The sequence below is a fragment of the Henckelia pumila genome, chromosome 1 (assembly GCF_033568475.1).
Source record: "Henckelia pumila isolate YLH828 chromosome 1, ASM3356847v2, whole genome shotgun sequence".
Lineage (NCBI taxonomy): Eukaryota > Viridiplantae > Streptophyta > Magnoliopsida > Lamiales > Gesneriaceae > Henckelia > Henckelia pumila.
The window spans coordinates 83,297,292-83,316,794 of record NC_133120.1 but is presented as its reverse complement, the minus strand read 5'-3'; the positions used below and the strand labels follow the sequence as shown (position 1 = coordinate 83,316,794).

The window sequence follows — 19,503 nt, the reverse complement described above, 5'->3', positions numbered from 1 at the left end:
TATAATTTATCTTATCATGAGTTTTCCTATCTCAAAAGAATGATAAAATAGACAAATTTCAATCATCAGGGTTGGTTGATTCAACGATACGTCAATATGGAAATAAAATATCCCACCGCAAAGCTCGGAGTTGTCTACTTTTGACGGATGTTGTAGTCTTTAGTAAGATTATTAAAAAAATTACTTTGATATCAACAACAACAATAATTCAAAATCTATAATTTTAGAATAAAAATTTTATAAGAGAAAAATTTTAAAAGTTCTAAGTAAATCAACATTCGATTTTTCAAGGAGCGGATGATTGAATAACAAATATATCAACATAAAACACATGCATATTGTATGTGTGATATAATACATGCATAGTATATACATATATTTATATTAATATTTTTTTATTAATTTGATTACCTTTTCATTATTTGCAACACGAGTAGTTAAAAAAAAAACACGGTGAAAATATTTGAGAAATAGATATAAAATTTGTTCTTTGTACATTTTTTATTTTAATAAAAACTATAGATATATTTTTGTATCATCATTAAAATGAGCAAATAAGTTACCATGTCAATGTGACCATCGTATATTATAAAATTGTATAGATATTTAAAGGATATATATTTGATATTTTGCTAATTATTATTTATTTTAAAATTAAAACCCGTCAAGTATTTTTAAAAAAAAAAAAAACCGTCTGCGAGCGAATAAAACGACGGCGTAAGATAAAAGGCTAAAAGCCCTAGAAACTACATCTCCATTTCTCCAATGGCGGATAAGAAGAAGCGCCGCCGAGCAACCACCGACTCCGACTCTGACTCTGAATCTGATCCGGTTCAATTCAAATCCAAGCTCAAACCGGACTCCACCATCCTCCAAACACTCAAAACTCTCAAATCAGCTGCGTCCACCTCCGCGGCGGAGACGAAACCCCTTGGCCTCTCCGACCTCAACCTCTCCGCCACCTGCCGTGAAGTCTCCGACCTCCCCCTTTCATCCGTTCGATTGACCATCGAATCCCTCGTCCTCTCACTCGCACACTCCATTCTCTCCGGCAACGGATTCTCCTTCTCGGTGCCATCTCGCTCCGCCGCCAACCAACTCTACGTTGCCGAGCTCGATCGTATCGTGCTCAAGGACAAATCGTCCGCTCGGCCATTCGCCGCCGTCTCCAGCGTCCGGAAAGCCACCATCACCACCCGTATACTCCAGCTCGTCCATCAGCTGTGCCTGAAGAACATCCATGTCACCAAGCGTGATCTCTTCTACACCGACGTCAAGCTCTTCCAGGATCAGACCCAATCCGACGCCATACTCGACGATGTCTCCTGCATTCTTGGATGCACGAGGTCCAGCCTCAACGTGGTTGCTGCGGAAAAAGGGGTGGTTGTGGGGAGGCTGATATTCAGTGATAATGGCGACATGATTGATTGCACCAAAATGGGAATCGGAGGAAAAGCCATACCTCCCAATATAGACAGAGTTGGGGATATGCAGAGTGATGCATTGTTTGTCCTCCTAGTGGAGAAAGATGCTGCTTACATGAGGTTGGCCGAGGATAGGTTCTACAATAGGTTTCCTTGTATAATTGTCACAGCTAAAGGCCAGCCAGATGTTGCAACAAGATTGTTCTTGAGGAAAATGAAGATGGAATTGAAATTACCTGTGTTGGCATTGGTCGATAGCGATCCCTACGGACTAAAGATCCTGTCCGTCTACATGTGTGGTTCCAAGAACATGTCGTATGACAGCGCAAACTTGACGACCCCGGACATTAAATGGTTGGGGATACGGCCCAGCGATCTCGATAAGTACAAGATTCCGGATCAATGTAGGTTGCCTATGACAGAGCAGGATATAAAAACTGGGAAAGATTTATTGGAGGAGGATTTTGTGAAGAAGAATCCTGGGTGGGTGGAAGAGTTGAACTTGATGGTGAAGACGAAGCAGAAGGCTGAGATTCAGGCACTGAGCACATTTGGGTTTCAGTATCTCACCGAGGTTTACTTGCCACTGAAGTTGCAACAGAAGGATTGGCTCTAAAATGCTAGCAAAATCTCCCCTCCCCCCTTTCAACACTCAATTACTGAGAATATGAATATATGTCAATTGTATTAGTTTAGTATTAGGGAGTGGACATATATCAAGAATGAAAGATGACTAGCTTAACTAAGCATTATGTGTAGTAATTCGTTGCATCTTTTTACATGTCCGAGATTGGTCATTGTGTATCCTCCTATGGACGAATGTGGTCTATTTGCGTATTTTAATTTTGGTTTTCATGTGTTTTTTTTTTTTTTTTTTTTTTCCCCTTTCAACTGCTTTCGAGGGAGGAGGATGTGGCACTATTTGCAGGAGAATTTAAACATGTGTGAGCCATGATTTTATCAACGATAGCAAAAATAGTACTTCAAACATTATCTCAATAACTATGATTTAGCCACATTATTTGGGATCTAAAACTTTAGCCTTGGAGACACGTTTATTGAGTGCGAGCCACACGACATTATAAGTAAGGGTGCAAACGAAATAATTGATCCGAATAATGGTAAATTTTTAAGGCTCGAATTCGGTTCGTTATAAGTATTTTCGAGTTCGAGCTCGATTCGAATCTCGATAATTTCAAATAGCTCGGCTCGAAATATTCAAACTTATTTTTGAACTATTTTTCGGATATTATAGTTCGAAAAACTCGAAATGTTCGAAAATGTTCGAAATGTAAATATATTTATTATAAATTATATTATATTAATTAAATATTGAGCTCGGTTCGAAAAAGAGTTCGAGCATGTTCGAATTTTGCTCGAGTTCGATAAATTCGAATACGAATCAAATATTTATCGAGTAAACTCGAAAAGCGGATGAACATCCAATTGTAAGAGACAAATTTGGCCCAACTGTTGGACTCCGGTCTTTGCTCGCCATCACAAAACTGTCTGCAATCTTACATTGGGTAAACTAAAGTATTCTTGGCCTGCCACTAGCTGGGAAATGTTGGTGCAAGGGATCTTTGGGTTGCGTCACGACGTGTGGAATGCTCCAAATTATTTGAATTCAATGGATTTCTCCTATAATAAGGAAGACCAACAGAATTGGTGAAATATGTTTTAGTTTTTTTTGGAATGATTTTGTCTCCTCGGCTGTTTGTGTCAATGTCGAACATAATTCGACAAATTATGTCCCACTAATAGTGTTTATTTTTTTAAAAAAAAATAATCAACTTTATCTTTTACTTTATTTGGGAAAATTTACAAAATCAGATGAGATAATAGAAAAGCCTAGTACTAATTATATACAAGTTTTGCTAAAAACCTATGGCTTGTGAAGTTGTGAATTGTGATTGACATTTTTAAAAAGATGTTTTATTATCCATATAGAATTTGATTGATTCATGAATTGCCTCTCCAATCACGTGTGACAATGGGTCATCACATAGGGACCCTACCGGCGTGGAACGATAATTGCATTAGTAAACAAAAATTTAAGGCACCGTTTGGTTTGAGATATGTTATAAGTAATATGTAGATAAGTAGTATAATGTAATAAAAAATAAATAAAAAATGATAGTTAAAATTGTATTGAATTTGATTGATAGATTATGGTTTATTTGATTTGATTGATTAAATTTTATATAAAAATGTTAAATGACTATTTTGTTCTTTTAACAATAAATAAAATAAAAATTATATTATTTATAAGGGGTAATATAGTAATTTAAATTTAATGATTTGATTGATGCGAGATAAATAATTAATGATTTGATTAATGTAAAATAAATAGTTAATATATAGATAAATAATATGATGAGAAGAACGTGACATGAGATAAGATATACATATATTAGTAATACCGTGAACAGAACGGTGCCTAAATTTCTTGTTTTTATCTATAATAATAAAAGCAAAAGCCTCAAAATATATCAAATTGTGATCCTATTTTATGCTTACATGCAAGCTGAAAATCATGTGACAAAAAGAAATTAAGGAGTCCGCTTGGTTTGAGAAGTTTGATGGATAAAAATATTTTTTTTAAAATTGTTGTGTTTGGTTACAAAATTCATTTTTAAAAAACACTTAAAAATAATTTTTAAAAGCTAGAACTTTTAGTTTTTTTGGGTTTTTGCTTCTAAATATTTAAAAATTTAAATAAAATCATTTTTTTAACATTTATCTAACGCCAAAATTGATTCTGCTTTTTAAAAAAAAAATTTAAAACACTTTAAAAAGCGAAACTTATTTAAACTTTCAACTTATGTATCCAAACTGGTCCAAAATCTAACATTTATCAACAAATAACAGTTATCATTCCAAACCATAATCATACAATATTTGAGACACGATTGTAGATCTTGAACTTATTCGAACTCCAAAGATACAAAAGAGAAGCAGAGATGGTACATGCAAGAATATTTTAGACTTTTAGGTCGAGTGCGTTCGCCTTGGATTTGAAGTTGGTTCTAGCAACACCTTCAAAATGCGTTGGAATATCTTGATCTGAATCTGGCCTCTTCTAGGAGGAAGCCATATTCTCTTCTTGTTTAGACCTTTGCCACATTCTTCATTCTTGGCCATTCTTTGTGTTTGTTGTTTTGACATGAGCTGAGGACTAGAGACAGTAGCTAGCTATTGAATTATCAAAACCATCATCACTAAAACCATTAATTTCAGACATCCCGCGAATGCATCGAACAAGATGGACTACATAAATCATATAATGTACCTGGTTATAAGGATCAATAAGATCTGCATGCATGAACTGTGGTTTCAAGGTGGTATATGACTTAATTAGCTCCAAAATCCAATTGTGTGTTACAACTGATTGTAGAATGGAATTACTTTAATTTATAAGGAGCTAGTAAATATGGGGAGGGAACATCATGCATGGATAAAGATGAGCAAATGGGAGGCATGAAATAATGATGTTTTGGAAATTGGAGTGTGTGCATGTAAAAGCAATTAAGCAATTACATCCCATGACGAAATTAATCAATCGTATGCGGTATAAGATTGGCACCCAACATGAGATTTGAGCTGTTCCAACTCTCCAAAACCGACATTCCCATTCTAAGTTGGTCGGTTCAATGATCTGACCCATATATGATAGTATCTCAGCGTCACGCCATGCGTTCATATAAATAATTAATTTTTTTTTATGTCAATTAGTTTTCATGTTATTTTAGAACTCGTGTGATAAATTAAATTCAAAAGTTAAATATTGATAATTATCTGATTTAAATCTTTTAAAAAAAAAACTATCTATACAAGTTAAAAAGTACAAACAAAGATAACGAGTATCATTTTGATATATAAAATTGTTTCCAATGGCTAAAAAAAAAAAGAGACCATATAAAATGACTAATTTTTTTAATAATTTTGATTTTTTGGGGAATTTAATTAAGATATAATCATAATTTCATCTTAATTTTCACCAATTAATTAAAAATTAGATAATTAAAAGATCTCTTCTATTATAAAATAGTGAGATACAAGGACTGATTTCATAGGTGAAGAAATCACACGATGACCAATGCCACATTGCCACTCCTCGTGCGATGTTGCATATGGGCCCGCACATATTCCTTCCGTGAATTGAAGTCTCGCCTGCGCCTCCATCCTGGCAAACACCATCCGACGATCTGCGTTTTGTTCATTTTCAAAAGGGTTGACCTTGAAAGAACTTCACACATGAGTTAAAGGCTTATTGGCTTATGCGGAGGTTAAATCGAGGGATGTGCACGAGTAGGCAGGGACCTGAGGAAGGGAACAACATGGTCCAACCCCCAGAGCATACCCCCAAATATTTTAATGAAAAATATGCTCCACGCGAAGATCGAACCCGCAACGCTGGAGAATTTTTTTCCAAGTCACCTCAGGCCTTACAAACTCGCCTATGCCCCTGTAGGCTGCGTTTTGTTCATTTTTGATCCTGTTTGTTACGGTGAATCATTTTAGTATTGTAACTTTGTATATTGTTAGCATTTTTGGTCTTTTAACTTTATTTATTTTCTCTTTTAAAAAAACACTTGTAGTTATTTTCATTTTGACCATTTTTATGAGTAATAAAGGAGCCAAAAAAAATACTAGTTAAAAGATGAAAACGAAAACGATAAAAGTTAAATGATTAAAAATGAAAATTCAACGTTATATATGTCCAAAAAAAAAAACAAATTACAGAACTGAAAATACAAATTCACTGATATCAGGACCAAAAACGAAAAAAATGTACAAATCATAAAACTAAAAATGATGTTCTCTCAATAATATGATTGGATAAAATATATTATGTTGGATATGATTTTGTTGTAATGATTTTTATGAATTTTTTTGTAATCGCCAAAATCCTCATCCATCTTCCTTTCCGCCTCGTTTGTTTAAAAAAAAAAAAAAACTAAAATCTAATTATAGACAAAATATTATATTGACAAATTAGTTACATTAATATATATTTAACCCAGTTATTACTGTTTTTCCCTAAAAATACGTACGTACCCGATCTCCTTTCTTCTTTCATTTTTTGGTTTCTGTAAATATTGAATCACTCCTTTACACTTGCAACCATTGTAAAACCAACATTTTTATTTTGAGTGATCAACATTATGATTAGAATATTAACTTTTTAAATAATAACCATAACTTTGTTTCAAAATAAAAAAAAATACATAATATTTCTTTATCCCCAACTGCTGCACAACACTCTACCATCACCACTGCTCTTACTCCAAAATTCATGAGTTTCCCAATGCAACCATTAACAATTATGCTTGTAACAAAATTCATACACAGAATCACCATGGCTTTTTAAATGCCTTTTTGTTTAAGTAGAGACACACCTCCTTGTCGCATGTAACCGAGTATCTTCGGGCCTTGAAAATGAGAACGCAAATTCTCACTAGTTACAATCAAACCGTGCCGAGTTTGTGCAACATGACTCAACAGCCATTTGATGCAGCATCCTACAAAACATGTGTTCGAAACCAAGTATTAATAACAAATAAATTTCATGAATGCTTACATAGACATAACTGTATATCTGCGTGTTGAAGAGGGGATGTTTTGTGGTATAGGCACATTCCTGCAACTAGGAACTCCTCAGACTACTATGAAAAGAAATGACAACATACCAGATCACTGATTCCATGGTCCCTGATTAGAAAATGATCGGTTGGTGTTGTTTTATCTTCGTTCGTTAAACTTGAGTATTGGAAGTGCAAGATAAGACCTGCCTTTCAGTGATTAGTGACATATGCCAATGAAGCAACCTTTTCATTGTTGAACTTTCCCCATTTCTTCTCATTAAAACGCCTGCAAACATAGGCATGATAAGTTGATTCGTCACAAAAAGGACTCCAAAATTTTAGGTTATTCTTGGAAGGGAAGGAATTCAAATCTATGGAAATCAATTGTATTTTATGGTTAACAATGAAACAATAGATCAAATTCTAAATACACTCACTACTTATTAACACATTAGTTATATAAAGTAGAATAGATTTCATATGACACCGTCACATATTGAATAGACTTGAAATTCATTTTAATTATCATGAAACACTATATAAACAAGAAACAAGTGGATTTGAAGTTTATGGTGTTACTTCTCTGAACAAAAAAAATACATTTTAATATATTTGAAATCCGTTGATCCAAAATCTAGATGGGGAGGTGGGATTAAACAGAAGAGCTTGTTATGAGACATTTTCATTCATGTTTCTTACTAGCTTGAGCTAGAGTATCTCGTGAAGGATTTAATCCTTTGGCTGATGTTTTCACTCGGATTATTGTTATGCATTTTACCTTGAATCCATTGAAAATTTTAGTTCCTAACACACAGATCCAATACGAGCCCGTAACCTCCTAGATACAATTTTAAAGACAGGCGCAAAAATACCAAAACAACAATACAGGTCATGCTAATCATACCTATTTAAAGAATTTCGGAGATAGAAATGGTTTTCATTCAAGAATCATCACCCCAATTAGAAACAAGCGTGTCCTATAGGCTTCATCAAGAACTCCATTACCCGTAGTGATGGAAGTTAATTTTGTGCATCATGTGTAAGAAAAGTCGAAAATTTTACGAGGGGACGAGCCTCTTGCCCGGCCTCTTGCCCGACCTCTTGCCTAGTGTACTCAATCTTTCAGCCCATCATGTTAAAATTTGCGTAGACGCTAAAAGGGGAACAGAGCTATGTCAAAACAAGAATCTTGAAAATCAGAGGAAAATTCATCAATTTGCAACAGTTTTGTTCTATCATAGTATCATCATATACGCCACCTAACAACAATTCCTAATCGAAAGCATGTGATTGTAGAACTGACACAACATTTACTACTCACGAAGTACAAAAAAATCCACAAGAATCAAACAACTCGCCCGCGCAGAGGAGCATATTTCCTTGAGAATTCATATATATTACCTCCAATGTCAAGATTGTAGTCACCATTTCGCCTTTAAAGGACCCATTTTCCGGGAAAAAAAATACTTGGGATTCCAAATTGAATAACCCACTCGCTGATCTTTCTTGCTTCTTTGTATCTTATGATGTGATTTCGCAATTGCTGCAAAATAGAGGACTCTGCTGGTGGAAGTAGATAAGGATGGGTAGTGTCGTGTTAAGGAAATGCGATTTTAGTAGTATATCAATTTCATTTTTTTGATTATTTTTTCGCATAATTTCAATTTGATCTAATTTTAATTAGATGGATGATCTAGTCTATATTTATAATGCAAGACAATATTTTTTGTAATTAAATGTAATATTTTTTCATTGATATGAAAAATAGCATATATGTCTTGAAAAATTGAGCCGCGAGACTGTTTTGTAACAGTTTTTTTTTTAATATTTTTTATCTAACTCTTTTTCAAGAATTATTCGAACAATTTTATGTATAATATCTCACTTTTATGATTGGATATTTGGCATGTATTAATCTTTAATCTGATATAAATAATTGTAATTCCCTCAATTGATTCCTTTGTTTTCTCTTTTTTTTTTTTTTTACGTGAGAAACCACATCCCTTACCTTTCGGTGCGTTTTAGGTAAACTTTCGGACTAACGCAATAGCCTGGAAACTACGCTAGTTAGGTAAATTATATTGGGCAAACCCTGTGCAACAGGCTATTCCAAAAAAGTATTAATAGATATAATCGAATTCTTGACATTTGGTCAAGAATTCACCTACTCCACCAACTTGAACACGTATTCGGGGCATTCATTTGTTTCCTTTTAAAAAGGGTTGACCCCGAAGGGGACCCCATTCCACATGAGTTAGAGGCACATTGGCTCATGCGGAGGGTAAATCGAGGGATGTGCACGAGCGGAGGGACCTGAAGGAGGAAGCACATGGCTCAATCCCCAGAGCATACCCCCACAATATTTCAGCAGGGAATATGCTCCACACGAGGCTCGAACCCGCAACGTTGGGGAATTTTTTCCCACGTCACTTCAGGCCTTACCAACCCGCCTATGCCCCTGTGAGCGACGCGGATGTATTTCGAATGATGGATTGGGAACAAGTGGGAAATGAGATATAAAAGGTGAGGTGTCTGATAACGCAACCAGACAAAAGCAATAAATAAATGTGTTGAAATTCAACAAAACGGACAAATTCCAAAATTAATTATTTGTATGGGGCAATCAATAATGCATTAATATTAAACAAAAACCGGAAAATAAAATGATTTCCCTCAGATCGGGAAGTGATTTGAATAATTATTCTAAAATGACAATATATATCTAAAATCAATCATAATTATAAGAATAATGTTAGGCACCGTTTGGTTTGAGGTATGATATAAGTAGTATATAGATAAGTAGTATAATGTAACAAAAAATAAATAAGAAATGATAGTTAAAATTGTATTGGATTGAATTAATAGATTATGGTTTATTTGATTTGATTGATTAAATTTTATATAAAAATGTTAAATGACTATTTTGTCATTTTAACAATAAACAAAATAAAAATTATATTATTTATAAGGGGTAATATAGTACTTTGAATTCAATGATTTGATTGATGTGACGTAAATAATTAATGATTTGATTGATGTAAAATAAATAGTTAATATATAGATAAATAATATGATAAGAAGAACGTGAGATGGGATGTGATGAGTTATACATATATTAGTAATACCGTGAACAGAACGGTGCCTTAAGGTACAATAAATATCGTGTACAACGATATTTATAATAATAATATTGTGATATTTTACTATTTTATTGAGATATTTTGTATTTAATGTATCGTGAGATTTTGATAGATTAAATTATTGTATTGAATTTTTTGTGTTAATTTCGTTGTACCTGTAGAATCGCTTTAATTACAATTAAATTTCTACATAAATTCATCTGAAACGATTTTACGGATGAATTTTTTTTACTTGTTATATCAGTAGTATTGTTTTCTACAATAAATATGAGTCGAGTTAGCCCGTATCACAAAAGATGTACTAAAAAATTTAACACATATAGTCCCGTGATACATATCTGTTATTTGAGTCATTCATAGAAAAATATTATTTTAAGTAGTACTCTCGTGAAACAGTCTCACGGATAGATGTGTCATCCATGTTCATGTTTATAATAAAAAAAATTAATAGTTTTTCCACAAATGACTCAAACGACATATCTATCTCATAAAATTGATCCGCGAAACCGTATCATAAGATTTTTTATTGATTTTTAGACTAAAATATTATTATTTTTTAATATAAATATTGATAAAATTAATCGGTCTCACTAATAAAATTGATCAAAATATAAATAGGTTGGGTATTGATTCCCCCTCCACTATGACCAAGTTGGCAATGACAGAAAATTGGAGGAAGCGTGTGTGGCTGTGAAAGAGACACGTGTGATAGCACTGAGCCCACTTGTAAGAGCCAAGTGGGTGAGACAATGGGGACCAAGTTGTTCTAGTAAGCAGTGGATTACATGCTACCACCTGTCACACTCCCATCAAATCCAACTATTTTTCTACATTTCACGCTAACAAACACAACCCCCCTCTAATAAATGCTTCTCAATAATATATCTAATTTTCACTTTTTTTTTTTTTTTGTACAATAATTCATTGAAGAAGAAGAAGAAGTATAAATTGTTGAATGATTTCATTTTCCCATGTACTTCTCTTGGAAGATATGCACGTGTTTCATTCATTTGTAATTAATTTTCTAAGAAATTGAAATGTTCTAACCAAGTACCAAATTTTATTACCGAAAGTCAATGATTTATCAATTATCTGATGTCTCCACTTGAAAAATGTATTGTACCAAGTCTATCACGGGCTACAACGAAAAATTGATCATCAGGTACAGTTACATCGATCATGACTTCGTATAAAAATTATTATTGTATTTTTTTTCTCGTATTAAAGTTGAGCAATTTAGATTCCGTTTGGATTTCAAAAACATTTTCTAAAAAAAAAAATGTTTTTTCAAGCTTTAATTTTGGATTTTTGAAAAAAGCTTTAAATTTGGCTTTAAAAAAAATATTTTTTTAACACTTAAATGACCATCAAAATACTTTATAAACTAAAAAAACATTTTTTTAAAAAAATGTTTTTCTTATTTGACTTTTGATATCAAACAGATACTTACTTATTAATATGTGATATAACAATTATCAAAATTTTAAATTTTAAAGTACATATTCTACATCTGCACACCCCAATTTATTTCGCTGATGTTTCTTTTACGTATTTCTTTCAAAATTTTAACATTATATCAATTGTCTATAATCTTCCAATGTACATTCAATACATTATAATAATATTTATGTATTATTTTATACACTCATTACTTTATTGTGTGTGCATTAACATATATTTATTCTATATTTTAAAGGGAGACCAATGCACCATAAAGTAAACCTTGATATGACCATCCTAAATTATAAATCTTATTTTTTTCTTCATTTTTAATTATTTATTTCGTTCAAATATTTTTGCAGAAAAAAAAAAAGAAAACTCCTCCTAAAATGACTAATTTTTTTTTAGTTAATTACAGCACAAAACAAGCAAAAACTTTTGATAAATATATCTATATAATAAATTACTCTGATATTTTTTTCATATTATATTATATTAAAGTATATTACATACGTGTGTCCCATAGTCTAATAATTGATTATTATTATAAATATAAATATATTTGTCTGAAATTTAACCAACACACAGCGTAGTTTGTTTTTATGATGGGCTGATGCCAACGCATATGATTTTGATTGGCAGGACAGAAATAATCGGGACTGGACGCACCACAAGAACCCGCTCTCTCCTCCACCACTCAACTCCGCCGCCCGCCAAACTCACCAGATGAACCGCGGCTCATCCATCCCTCCCCCTCCGCCGCCTCCGCCGTCGTCGGGAGAAGGGTCGAGCAAGAAAGTGCGGAAGCCTTACACCATAACCAAGTCCAGGGAAAGTTGGACCGACGAAGAGCACGACAAGTTCCTTGAAGCTCTCCAATTGTTAAGCTCCTCCGATTTCCTTCGTTTACTTTATTTTTATAGGCCATTTGTTTCTCCGGATAGTTGAGAGATGATCAACGATTTTGAAGATGTAAAGTTTGCACTTTTTAAAGTTACTTTATTGGAAAATGTTTGTCTCCAATTATTAAATTTTTTTTTTTCTGAAATGCTTTGTTTAATCCACCATATGTATGACTTTTTTTTTTCTTTTGTATCGTGTTGTCGTTTACTTTTAGTCAGATTTAACAGAGCCTACTGTTAAGTAATGCGGATTTCGTTTGTGTCTGGTTCAGTTTTCTGAAAGTATGCATTACATTCATGCTGTGAATATCAGGTTCGACCGAGATTGGAAGAAGATTGAAGATTTCGTTGGTTCAAAGACGGTGATTCAGGTGCCTTTTTAAATCCTTGGACTAAAATCTTCAAGGGATTCTAATTTTCAGCATATTGTTGCATTTTGTTTGAAGAATTCTGCAGCGTCAAATTAAGTCTAAGATCAGGGTTTAATTTATGCTTCCAAAGATGGGTTCTTGTTCTTGTATCTACCTAAATTAACCCGCCATCATCTTTTGCAATTCGCTGTCTGTAGTATGAACAACACTACTTGGTTTCATTCTTATATTTTGCTGGATTATATGTTGGTAATTATCGATGATGTTGTTGGCAGATTCGCAGTCATGCGCAAAAGTACTTTCTGAAGGTTCAAAAGAATGGAACAGAGGCACATGTGCCTCCCCCACGACCCAAGCGTAAAGCCACTCATCCATACCCACAGAAGGCACCCAAAAATGGTCTGGCTCCTTTTCATGAATTCGAGCATGATTTTAAACAGCCTTTTTGCTATCTTGAGTTTGCTAATTTCTGCAGTTTTTTGGCAGTTCTAGGGCCGCTTCAAGCATCTGCGGCATATGGTTCAACATCTCTTTCATCTGGTTATCATGCATGGGATGATGATTCCATGTGTGTAAATGACACATCAAATGGAGTCACGCCAACTGAGAATGATTATGATCTACTTGGAGTTGAAGGCATGCTTATTTTTTTAAAGCTGTGTATAAAATAAATGAACCAGTATATTATAATAAATTTATACCAAAGACCCAAGAATCAATAAGGTGAAATTCCCAAATGTATTTTGACTCGTGATGTTGCTGATTCAGCTGATATTGAATCAAAGGGCTCTGAAAGGGTTGGTAACTGCAATATAAGCAGCATAGGAAGTTCACCCAGAGTTATGTCAAGTTCCGACCTCCCAACTCACAACATGCGAGGTTCCATGCTTCACGGTAACCTCCTTGAACATGTACCTTTTCCATTCGAATGATTCAGTCTACACAAGGTGGACGAGGATCAGATATTATCAGTAGTTGCACTTATGAATGATAAACCAGAAACAATGTACATTTGATCATCTATGATGTCCAGACTCTATGCTTCCCTAATGTAGCTCAAATTTTACTTGATTCCTTCCCGAAGTATTTAGATTTGAGAATGAATGACTAAGAACTGAAATAAATGCTTTAGGTTAAATCCTTTGACCATGTTTATGGTTGTCGGGCTTTTACTCATATGCTACATTTTTCATAAATATCTATCTGACTTTGCTTTTATATTGGCATACAAACTGAAGTTTGAAGGGGCAGTACTCTTTACACAATTTTAATACATAATAAGCAGTACTCTTTAAACAATTTTAATACATAATAAGAGGTTGTGAATGGGCTATACGTTGCTTCAGGTGCTTTTTCTGGTGTAATCGGGGAAGTATTGCATCGGATCGCTCACCAATATATATTGCTCAGGTTTTACTCCTAATGGACTAGTACTCGTAGGAATAAAATTCGATAATATTAATTCATTCTCACCATTATGCTGCATGAATAATTAGTTAGTTGAATTATCGTCCATGTGATAAGCTCCAGGGAACTTTGGATAGAAATCCTTAAATAAAGGTTCGAAGCTTGATCTTCAGATACTAGAGTACATATTGACTAGCTATAAGAATTTCTAGAGGGATTGAACATGTCTCTTGGGCACACTTTTCTTTTCACTGGCTTGGGGTTGCAGGCAAGATTATTATTAAAATCAGCGTGAATACAATTAGAAAATTGTTATTCAATGGGTAATGGTTTTTGTTTCTCTTTCTAGGTATTCCAGATTTTTTTGAAGTCTATAGCTTCATTGGCAGTATCTTTGATCCAGATGGTAAAGATCATGTGCAGAAACTCAAGGAGATGGATCCTATTAATTTTGAAACAGTGAGTTCACCCGAAGTTCATCTTGATCTTTTATGTGCTTGTCAATCAAATGATTTTCTTGGCCAATGGATGTGTTTACTCCAGGGAATAAAACTGAGCACGAGATAAAGAAGACATTTAAAACACTCTAAACTAGTCGACAGCCCGACACTGACGTGCAGTGTAAAATTTGCATCATGGGGAAGCTTATGATCACTCTTGTCAATCTAATATAAATCATTCTTCCAAATGCAGGTCTTGTTGTTGACTAGAAACCTTACCATTAACTTGTCCAGTCCTGATTTTGAGCCAATTGTAAGTGTTTTTCTTAAATTAATTGTTTTAGCATTTTTCCTGTAGTCAATCTTAAAGTATGAAAAGGGTTCAGACAGGGACGTACGGGTGAGAATGGCTCAAATGGTTATTGGATTTCATAAATGCCTCATCGTAAAGACTTGAAGGTTTTTGTGTGGATTATCAATGGTAGGATCACACTTTGTTGTTGGGATATCATTCTTTAAGTATTACGTTTTAAACAGATAGGAGTTTGAAGGTAAAGTAAATGGTTCATAGCGAGAGTCAAGGCTGACACGACTTGTATTTTTTTTTTTGCATTTTCTTAACCTTTTTTCAAATGATGCCATTAAAAAAAATATTTATCTGCGCCTTGTACACTCTAAATGTTTCCACGATTTCTACTTTTCTTTGGTCATCATGTATATCTGTATTCTGGTGGTTTAGCGGTGCTGGTTGTCATGTTGGTTGGGGGCATACAGTGATACAGAAGAGAGATCCATAATCTATTTGTTTGAAATAGAACTTGACCGTTTTTTCTGCATCTCGTACCTATTTCAAGCTAATGTTCTCATGCACGAGCTGTTTCCACATTTCTGCAGAAAAGGGCTCTATCATCTTATGATATCGGTACCAAAACAGTAGGCGTATGATGTTTCTGCCATCATAGGCTCTGACTGAATCGCAGTAAACCCTGTAAATGTAAACCGTTACACTAGAAACTGGAGGGGTAGATGGAGTCCAAGATGGGAAGTGGCTTGTGATCTCTGACTGCTACGGGACCTGAAGAATTGTGCTCAAGGTGGAGCCAGTAGTCTCTATAAGGCGGTCCGATAAATTCAAAGAATGCTCATCCAATATCCCGAGCCAATTGCAGAAGTATCCATCATGTAAGGAACACAAGTATTGGACAAGATGTTGATTTCTCTGTTGTAATCTGAGGCTCCAACTTGATAATGATGCATGTTATGTCTTTGTTCCCTCGGTTGCAATTTTGTTTGACGTAGTGTTGTAGGTTGCTAGTCGGCGGTGCGACAAATTTGTTGACATGTTCTTTGTATTTTCTTTCATGTTCGAAAGAAGCATACCAAATTCTTTGCAGTTCAGGTGATTCTGTTCTATAAGAGGATTTATTATATTGTAATAATTGGTGGAATGTACTTCGTTGCGAACTCCAATGTTGATGCGAATTTTAGTGCAAACTCCCACGTTTCAGGGGAAACAAAAGCCTGCATGCATTCAAATTCCTCTTTAATGTTTTCCTTTTCCTTTCGATAATTTAATTGTCCATTCATATCCATTATTACCTCAAAACTTTAGTTCTAAGTTCTAACTGATGATGCATACTAAATAGTTTTTTTAAAAAATGTACATAATGTTTGGTCACATATTTTGATGGAAGAGGATAATAATTAGGATAAGAAAACAGATAATAATTTAATATGTGGATCGACATAGCCATAATCAGCATCTTAAAAGTTCCTCATAGTTTTAGTTTTTAATCAAATGTAATTAAATTAATGCAATATATTTGTTTTTTTGTAAAAAAAATAAAAAAATTCGAATAAAACATTAAATATCATACCATTATCTAACGATCGTATTTCATTTAGCCTCTTTAATAAAAAACTATAATAAACAATAAATTCAACAAAGGGTAAGCATTTAGAAACATAACAATTATAATAGAATGATCGCGATCGTAAAAAAATGGTTATTGAATTTTAGCTTAAAATCAATTTCGTATGTTTAATTTTTCTTTCTTTCTTTCTTTGTTTTGTTTTTTTTTTGAAAAGGAGTTGGACAAAAATTTTATTTTGTAAATAAACACTAGATAAATTGAGATTAAAGTCAATATTATGTTAATCTTCCAAGTAAAGACATATTAATAAAATATAAAAAAAAATTGATTTGACCAGAAACCCTCTCGGTTCTCTGCAACCTCAAAGCCCAGTGGCGTTTTATCTGTTATTCGTGCTCACCGGAGCAGAGACCCTCCAACGTTTGTCCTCCGCTCCGCCCCACAGGGGAGTCTGTGTTCCTCCTCCCACGTCGCCTCCGCCGGAGTCTCATCTTCGTTTAGTCTTTTAGCGTTCACGCCAAATTTCATCTTTTCCTGGGTACGTTAAATTTCAACTGTGCTTATTCGAATTGAGTTTGAGCCCGATTGAATTTGAATCGAGCTCGAGCCAGGAAATTTTTCTGTCCATTAATTACCAATTTGGAACGAATAATCGAATCTGGTTTCTTTGTAAGCTTTCTAACTGTTAAAATTAACCACAAGGGTTTGGGGATTTTATCTGGTAGTGAGAATTTGTTGATTTTGCTGATCGATCTTTTAATTTACTAAATTGTTATGTTAATACTTTTGGCTATTTGTTGAGGCTGGGTTAAATTTCTAAATTTTATATGCACTGGGTTTTGGGGATTTCCTTGCTCGGGAGAATTCCTTGATTCGCAAAATATTCAAGCTGGTATTAGGGTTGATCAATGGAGATGACTGGGCTGTTTTGAATGATAGTCCATGTTGCAAATTTTCCAGCGGAATCCTTTTCATGGTTGTGATGACGATTTCAATTAACTTTACTGAAATATCATTAGTATGACCACAAGAAGGTGAAAGATTGTTGTTCTGACGAGCTTAAGATGAAATTATACTCCATGGTTCTTCCAAATTAGAAGCTTAAAACATGTTGCTTATTCACCTGGGATGTTATTGGTGCCAGGAGTTCTTGCGTTTTTATACCTGTGCTTGATTATCGATTTTCTTGCGCTCATGCTTATGTTCATTGAATGAATATCTATTATATTCTTTTAAGATACGGCCACAATCTTGATCTAATTTATGGTCGTAGTAAGGGTAGAATACTTTTGGTTTTAGTATTAAATATTAATGCTATATTTAAACATTGATGCTGTTAGTCTTCGACTCTTGGTGGCAAGTTTTCCATGTCTTCTTTCTTTTGTTTCTTTTCCAGGTTTCTCCTGAGGAAGTGAATAGTTCAAAATGTTACAAAATATTCCCCATCAAATTGTGCAATCCCCTGCAAGGCTAGGCCTTCCAAACCCCAATTCACCATCTCTTCAAAACCCTACCCCTACGAAATTTTCCTCTCAAACTCAGCAGTCGCACAATCCTCATCAATCCCCCAATCAGTTGACTGTGCCTGCTGTTTCTCCAGTTCTTCTTCCTCTTCTACCGCCTCTCCCTAGAGCGCAATCTCTTCTACTTCAAATGGCAGCCCTTGCCACAAAACTATTTGAGGTTTCATCAAATTGCTCCCATTGGCTCAGTGCTTTTCGAGGCTCCCTTCCTTCCTTCTTATCTACTCAAACCCAGCCATTGATGTCTGCTCCATCAGATTCATCTCCTTCCTCAACCAAAGATATTCTTGCCCGATTCACAACCCTCCAGACCCAACTCATTGAAGCTGTTGTTGAACTCCAAGAAATTCTTGATCTTCAAGATGCTAACGAGAAGCTTGCACGTGAAAACCGGTCCAAAGATTCTGCTCTTCTCGCTTTTGCCAACAAACTCAAAGAGGCTGAGCATGTTCTTGACATTCTTGTGGATGATTATTCTAGTTATCACCGCCTTAAACGAACAAAGTCAGACTGTACCATCGAGGATTCTTCGACAACTACTGTTAAAACTCAGCTAAAAGTGTCGGATATGCTGTCATATGCGCACAAGATAAGCTACACAACCTTTGCACCTCCTGAATTTGGTGCTGGTCAGGCTCCTCTTCGAGGTGCTCTTCCTCCTGCCCCACAGGAGGAGCAGATGCGGGCATCTCAGTTATATAATTTTGCCGATCTCGATGTTGGGTTACCTAAAATGGATGAAGGCAAAGATAAAGTACTCGAGCCATTTATTGGAACTCCTATGGGGGTACCCTCAGAAAGCGACCCTCTGCCAAGTATTCCAGGTCTGATTCCTCCAAATATTGTTGTTCCATCTGGATGGAAACCTGGGATGCCCGTGGAATTGCCAATGGATCTACCAATTCTCCCCCCTCTTGGTTGGAAGCCTGGTGACCCCATTACGTTGCCACCACTGGACTCTCTTCCCGGCCCACCAAGGGTCGAGGAACAGCAACCAAGGCCTATTCCTCTACCCGGGCTCACAAAAGCACCAGAGCCCATACAAGTCCGGCATGTGCAGCTCGACATAGAAGATGATAGTAGTGATTATAGCAGCGACATCGGCAGCTCTGATAGTGATTGATTAACCAGAGTTATGTGATGGACTTGACCAGGGGGGGTGTAGAAATTTATCCCTTGTTATTCATGACTTGTTTCATCCATTAAGCCTATGAAATCGTCTAATATGCCAATCATTTAACAGTGTGTCTATGTTGTTGGCAAATGAAATTTTGTATGTCTGTCTCACGATGCAAGAAGTTCCTAAAAAGTTTCAAATATGAGTTGGGCATGCCTTGGATTTGTAACGAGAGGACGATATGATATGAGATCGTCTAATATGCCAAAACATTTTA

At 34.8% G+C, this 19,503-nt stretch overlaps 3 protein-coding genes and 1 long non-coding RNA gene across 8 annotated transcripts; 3 read left to right on the top strand and 1 right to left on the bottom strand.

Moving 5' to 3' along the window:
* Positions 1 to 728: 728 nt before the first annotated feature.
* On the top strand, positions 729 to 2,271 carry LOC140875148 (DNA topoisomerase 6 subunit A). Its single transcript, XM_073278710.1, has one exon. It carries the CDS (start codon positions 766 to 768, stop codon positions 2,038 to 2,040), a length of 1,275 nt encoding a protein of 424 aa, XP_073134811.1. The 5' UTR covers positions 729 to 765; the 3' UTR covers positions 2,041 to 2,271.
* Positions 2,272 to 6,594: 4,323 nt separating this feature from the next.
* LOC140876367 (uncharacterized) lies at positions 6,595 to 8,630 on the bottom strand. The gene is made up of 3 exons (XR_012148769.1): positions 8,414 to 8,630; positions 7,118 to 7,298; positions 6,595 to 6,949 (listed from the first exon to the last, which is right to left on the bottom strand). It is a non-coding gene; the product is annotated as an uncharacterized lncRNA (long non-coding RNA).
* Positions 8,631 to 12,174: 3,544 nt separating this feature from the next.
* Positions 12,175 to 16,105, top strand: LOC140883287 (protein REVEILLE 8-like). 5 transcript variants are annotated; one of them, XR_012150361.1, is made up of 9 exons: positions 12,176 to 12,473; positions 12,808 to 12,865; positions 13,141 to 13,264; positions 13,352 to 13,501; positions 13,634 to 13,759; positions 14,622 to 14,731; positions 14,966 to 15,025; positions 15,099 to 15,193; positions 15,607 to 16,105. XR_012150361.1 is itself a non-coding variant. In XM_073289707.1 (8 exons), exons 1-8 carry the CDS (start codon positions 12,319 to 12,321, stop codon positions 15,655 to 15,657), a joined length of 834 nt encoding a protein of 277 aa, XP_073145808.1. In that variant the 5' UTR covers positions 12,177 to 12,318; the 3' UTR covers positions 15,658 to 16,105. The 5 variants fall into 5 exon arrangements, 1 of the variants encoding a protein (XP_073145808.1); XR_012150364.1 differs by lacking the exons at positions 15,099 to 15,193; positions 15,607 to 16,105 and adding an exon at positions 14,212 to 14,275 and having other exon boundaries at positions 12,175 to 12,473; positions 14,966 to 15,024; XR_012150362.1 differs by lacking the exons at positions 15,099 to 15,193; positions 15,607 to 16,105 and adding an exon at positions 14,212 to 14,275 and having other exon boundaries at positions 12,175 to 12,473; positions 14,390 to 14,731; positions 14,966 to 15,004.
* Positions 16,106 to 16,919: 814 nt separating this feature from the next.
* On the top strand, positions 16,920 to 19,503 carry LOC140874251 (mediator of RNA polymerase II transcription subunit 4). Its single transcript, XM_073277528.1, has 2 exons — positions 16,920 to 17,124; positions 17,983 to 19,503. The coding sequence occupies exon 2, from the start codon at positions 18,012 to 18,014 to the stop codon at positions 19,230 to 19,232; it is 1,221 nt and encodes a 406-aa protein (XP_073133629.1). The 5' UTR covers positions 16,920 to 17,124; positions 17,983 to 18,011; the 3' UTR covers positions 19,233 to 19,503.

What these genes read in the sequence shown, in the direction of transcription:
- LOC140875148 (XM_073278710.1), top strand. Translation starts at nt 766, where the DNA reads ATGGCGGATAAGAAGAAGCGCCGCCGAGCAACCACCGACTCCGACTCT.
- LOC140883287 (XM_073289707.1), top strand. Translation starts at nt 12,319, where the DNA reads ATGAACCGCGGCTCATCCATCCCTCCCCCTCCGCCGCCTCCGCCGTCG. An exon ending in TTCCTTGAAGCTCTCCAATT is followed by an intron (nt 12,474 to 12,807) that starts GTTAAGCTCCTC and finishes TGTGAATATCAG; the next exon opens with GTTCGACCGAGATTGGAAGA. An exon ending in GCGAGGTTCCATGCTTCACG is followed by an intron (nt 13,760 to 14,621) that starts GTAACCTCCTTG and finishes TTCTCTTTCTAG; the next exon opens with GTATTCCAGATTTTTTTGAA.
- LOC140874251 (XM_073277528.1), top strand. Translation starts at nt 18,012, where the DNA reads ATGTTACAAAATATTCCCCATCAAATTGTGCAATCCCCTGCAAGGCTA.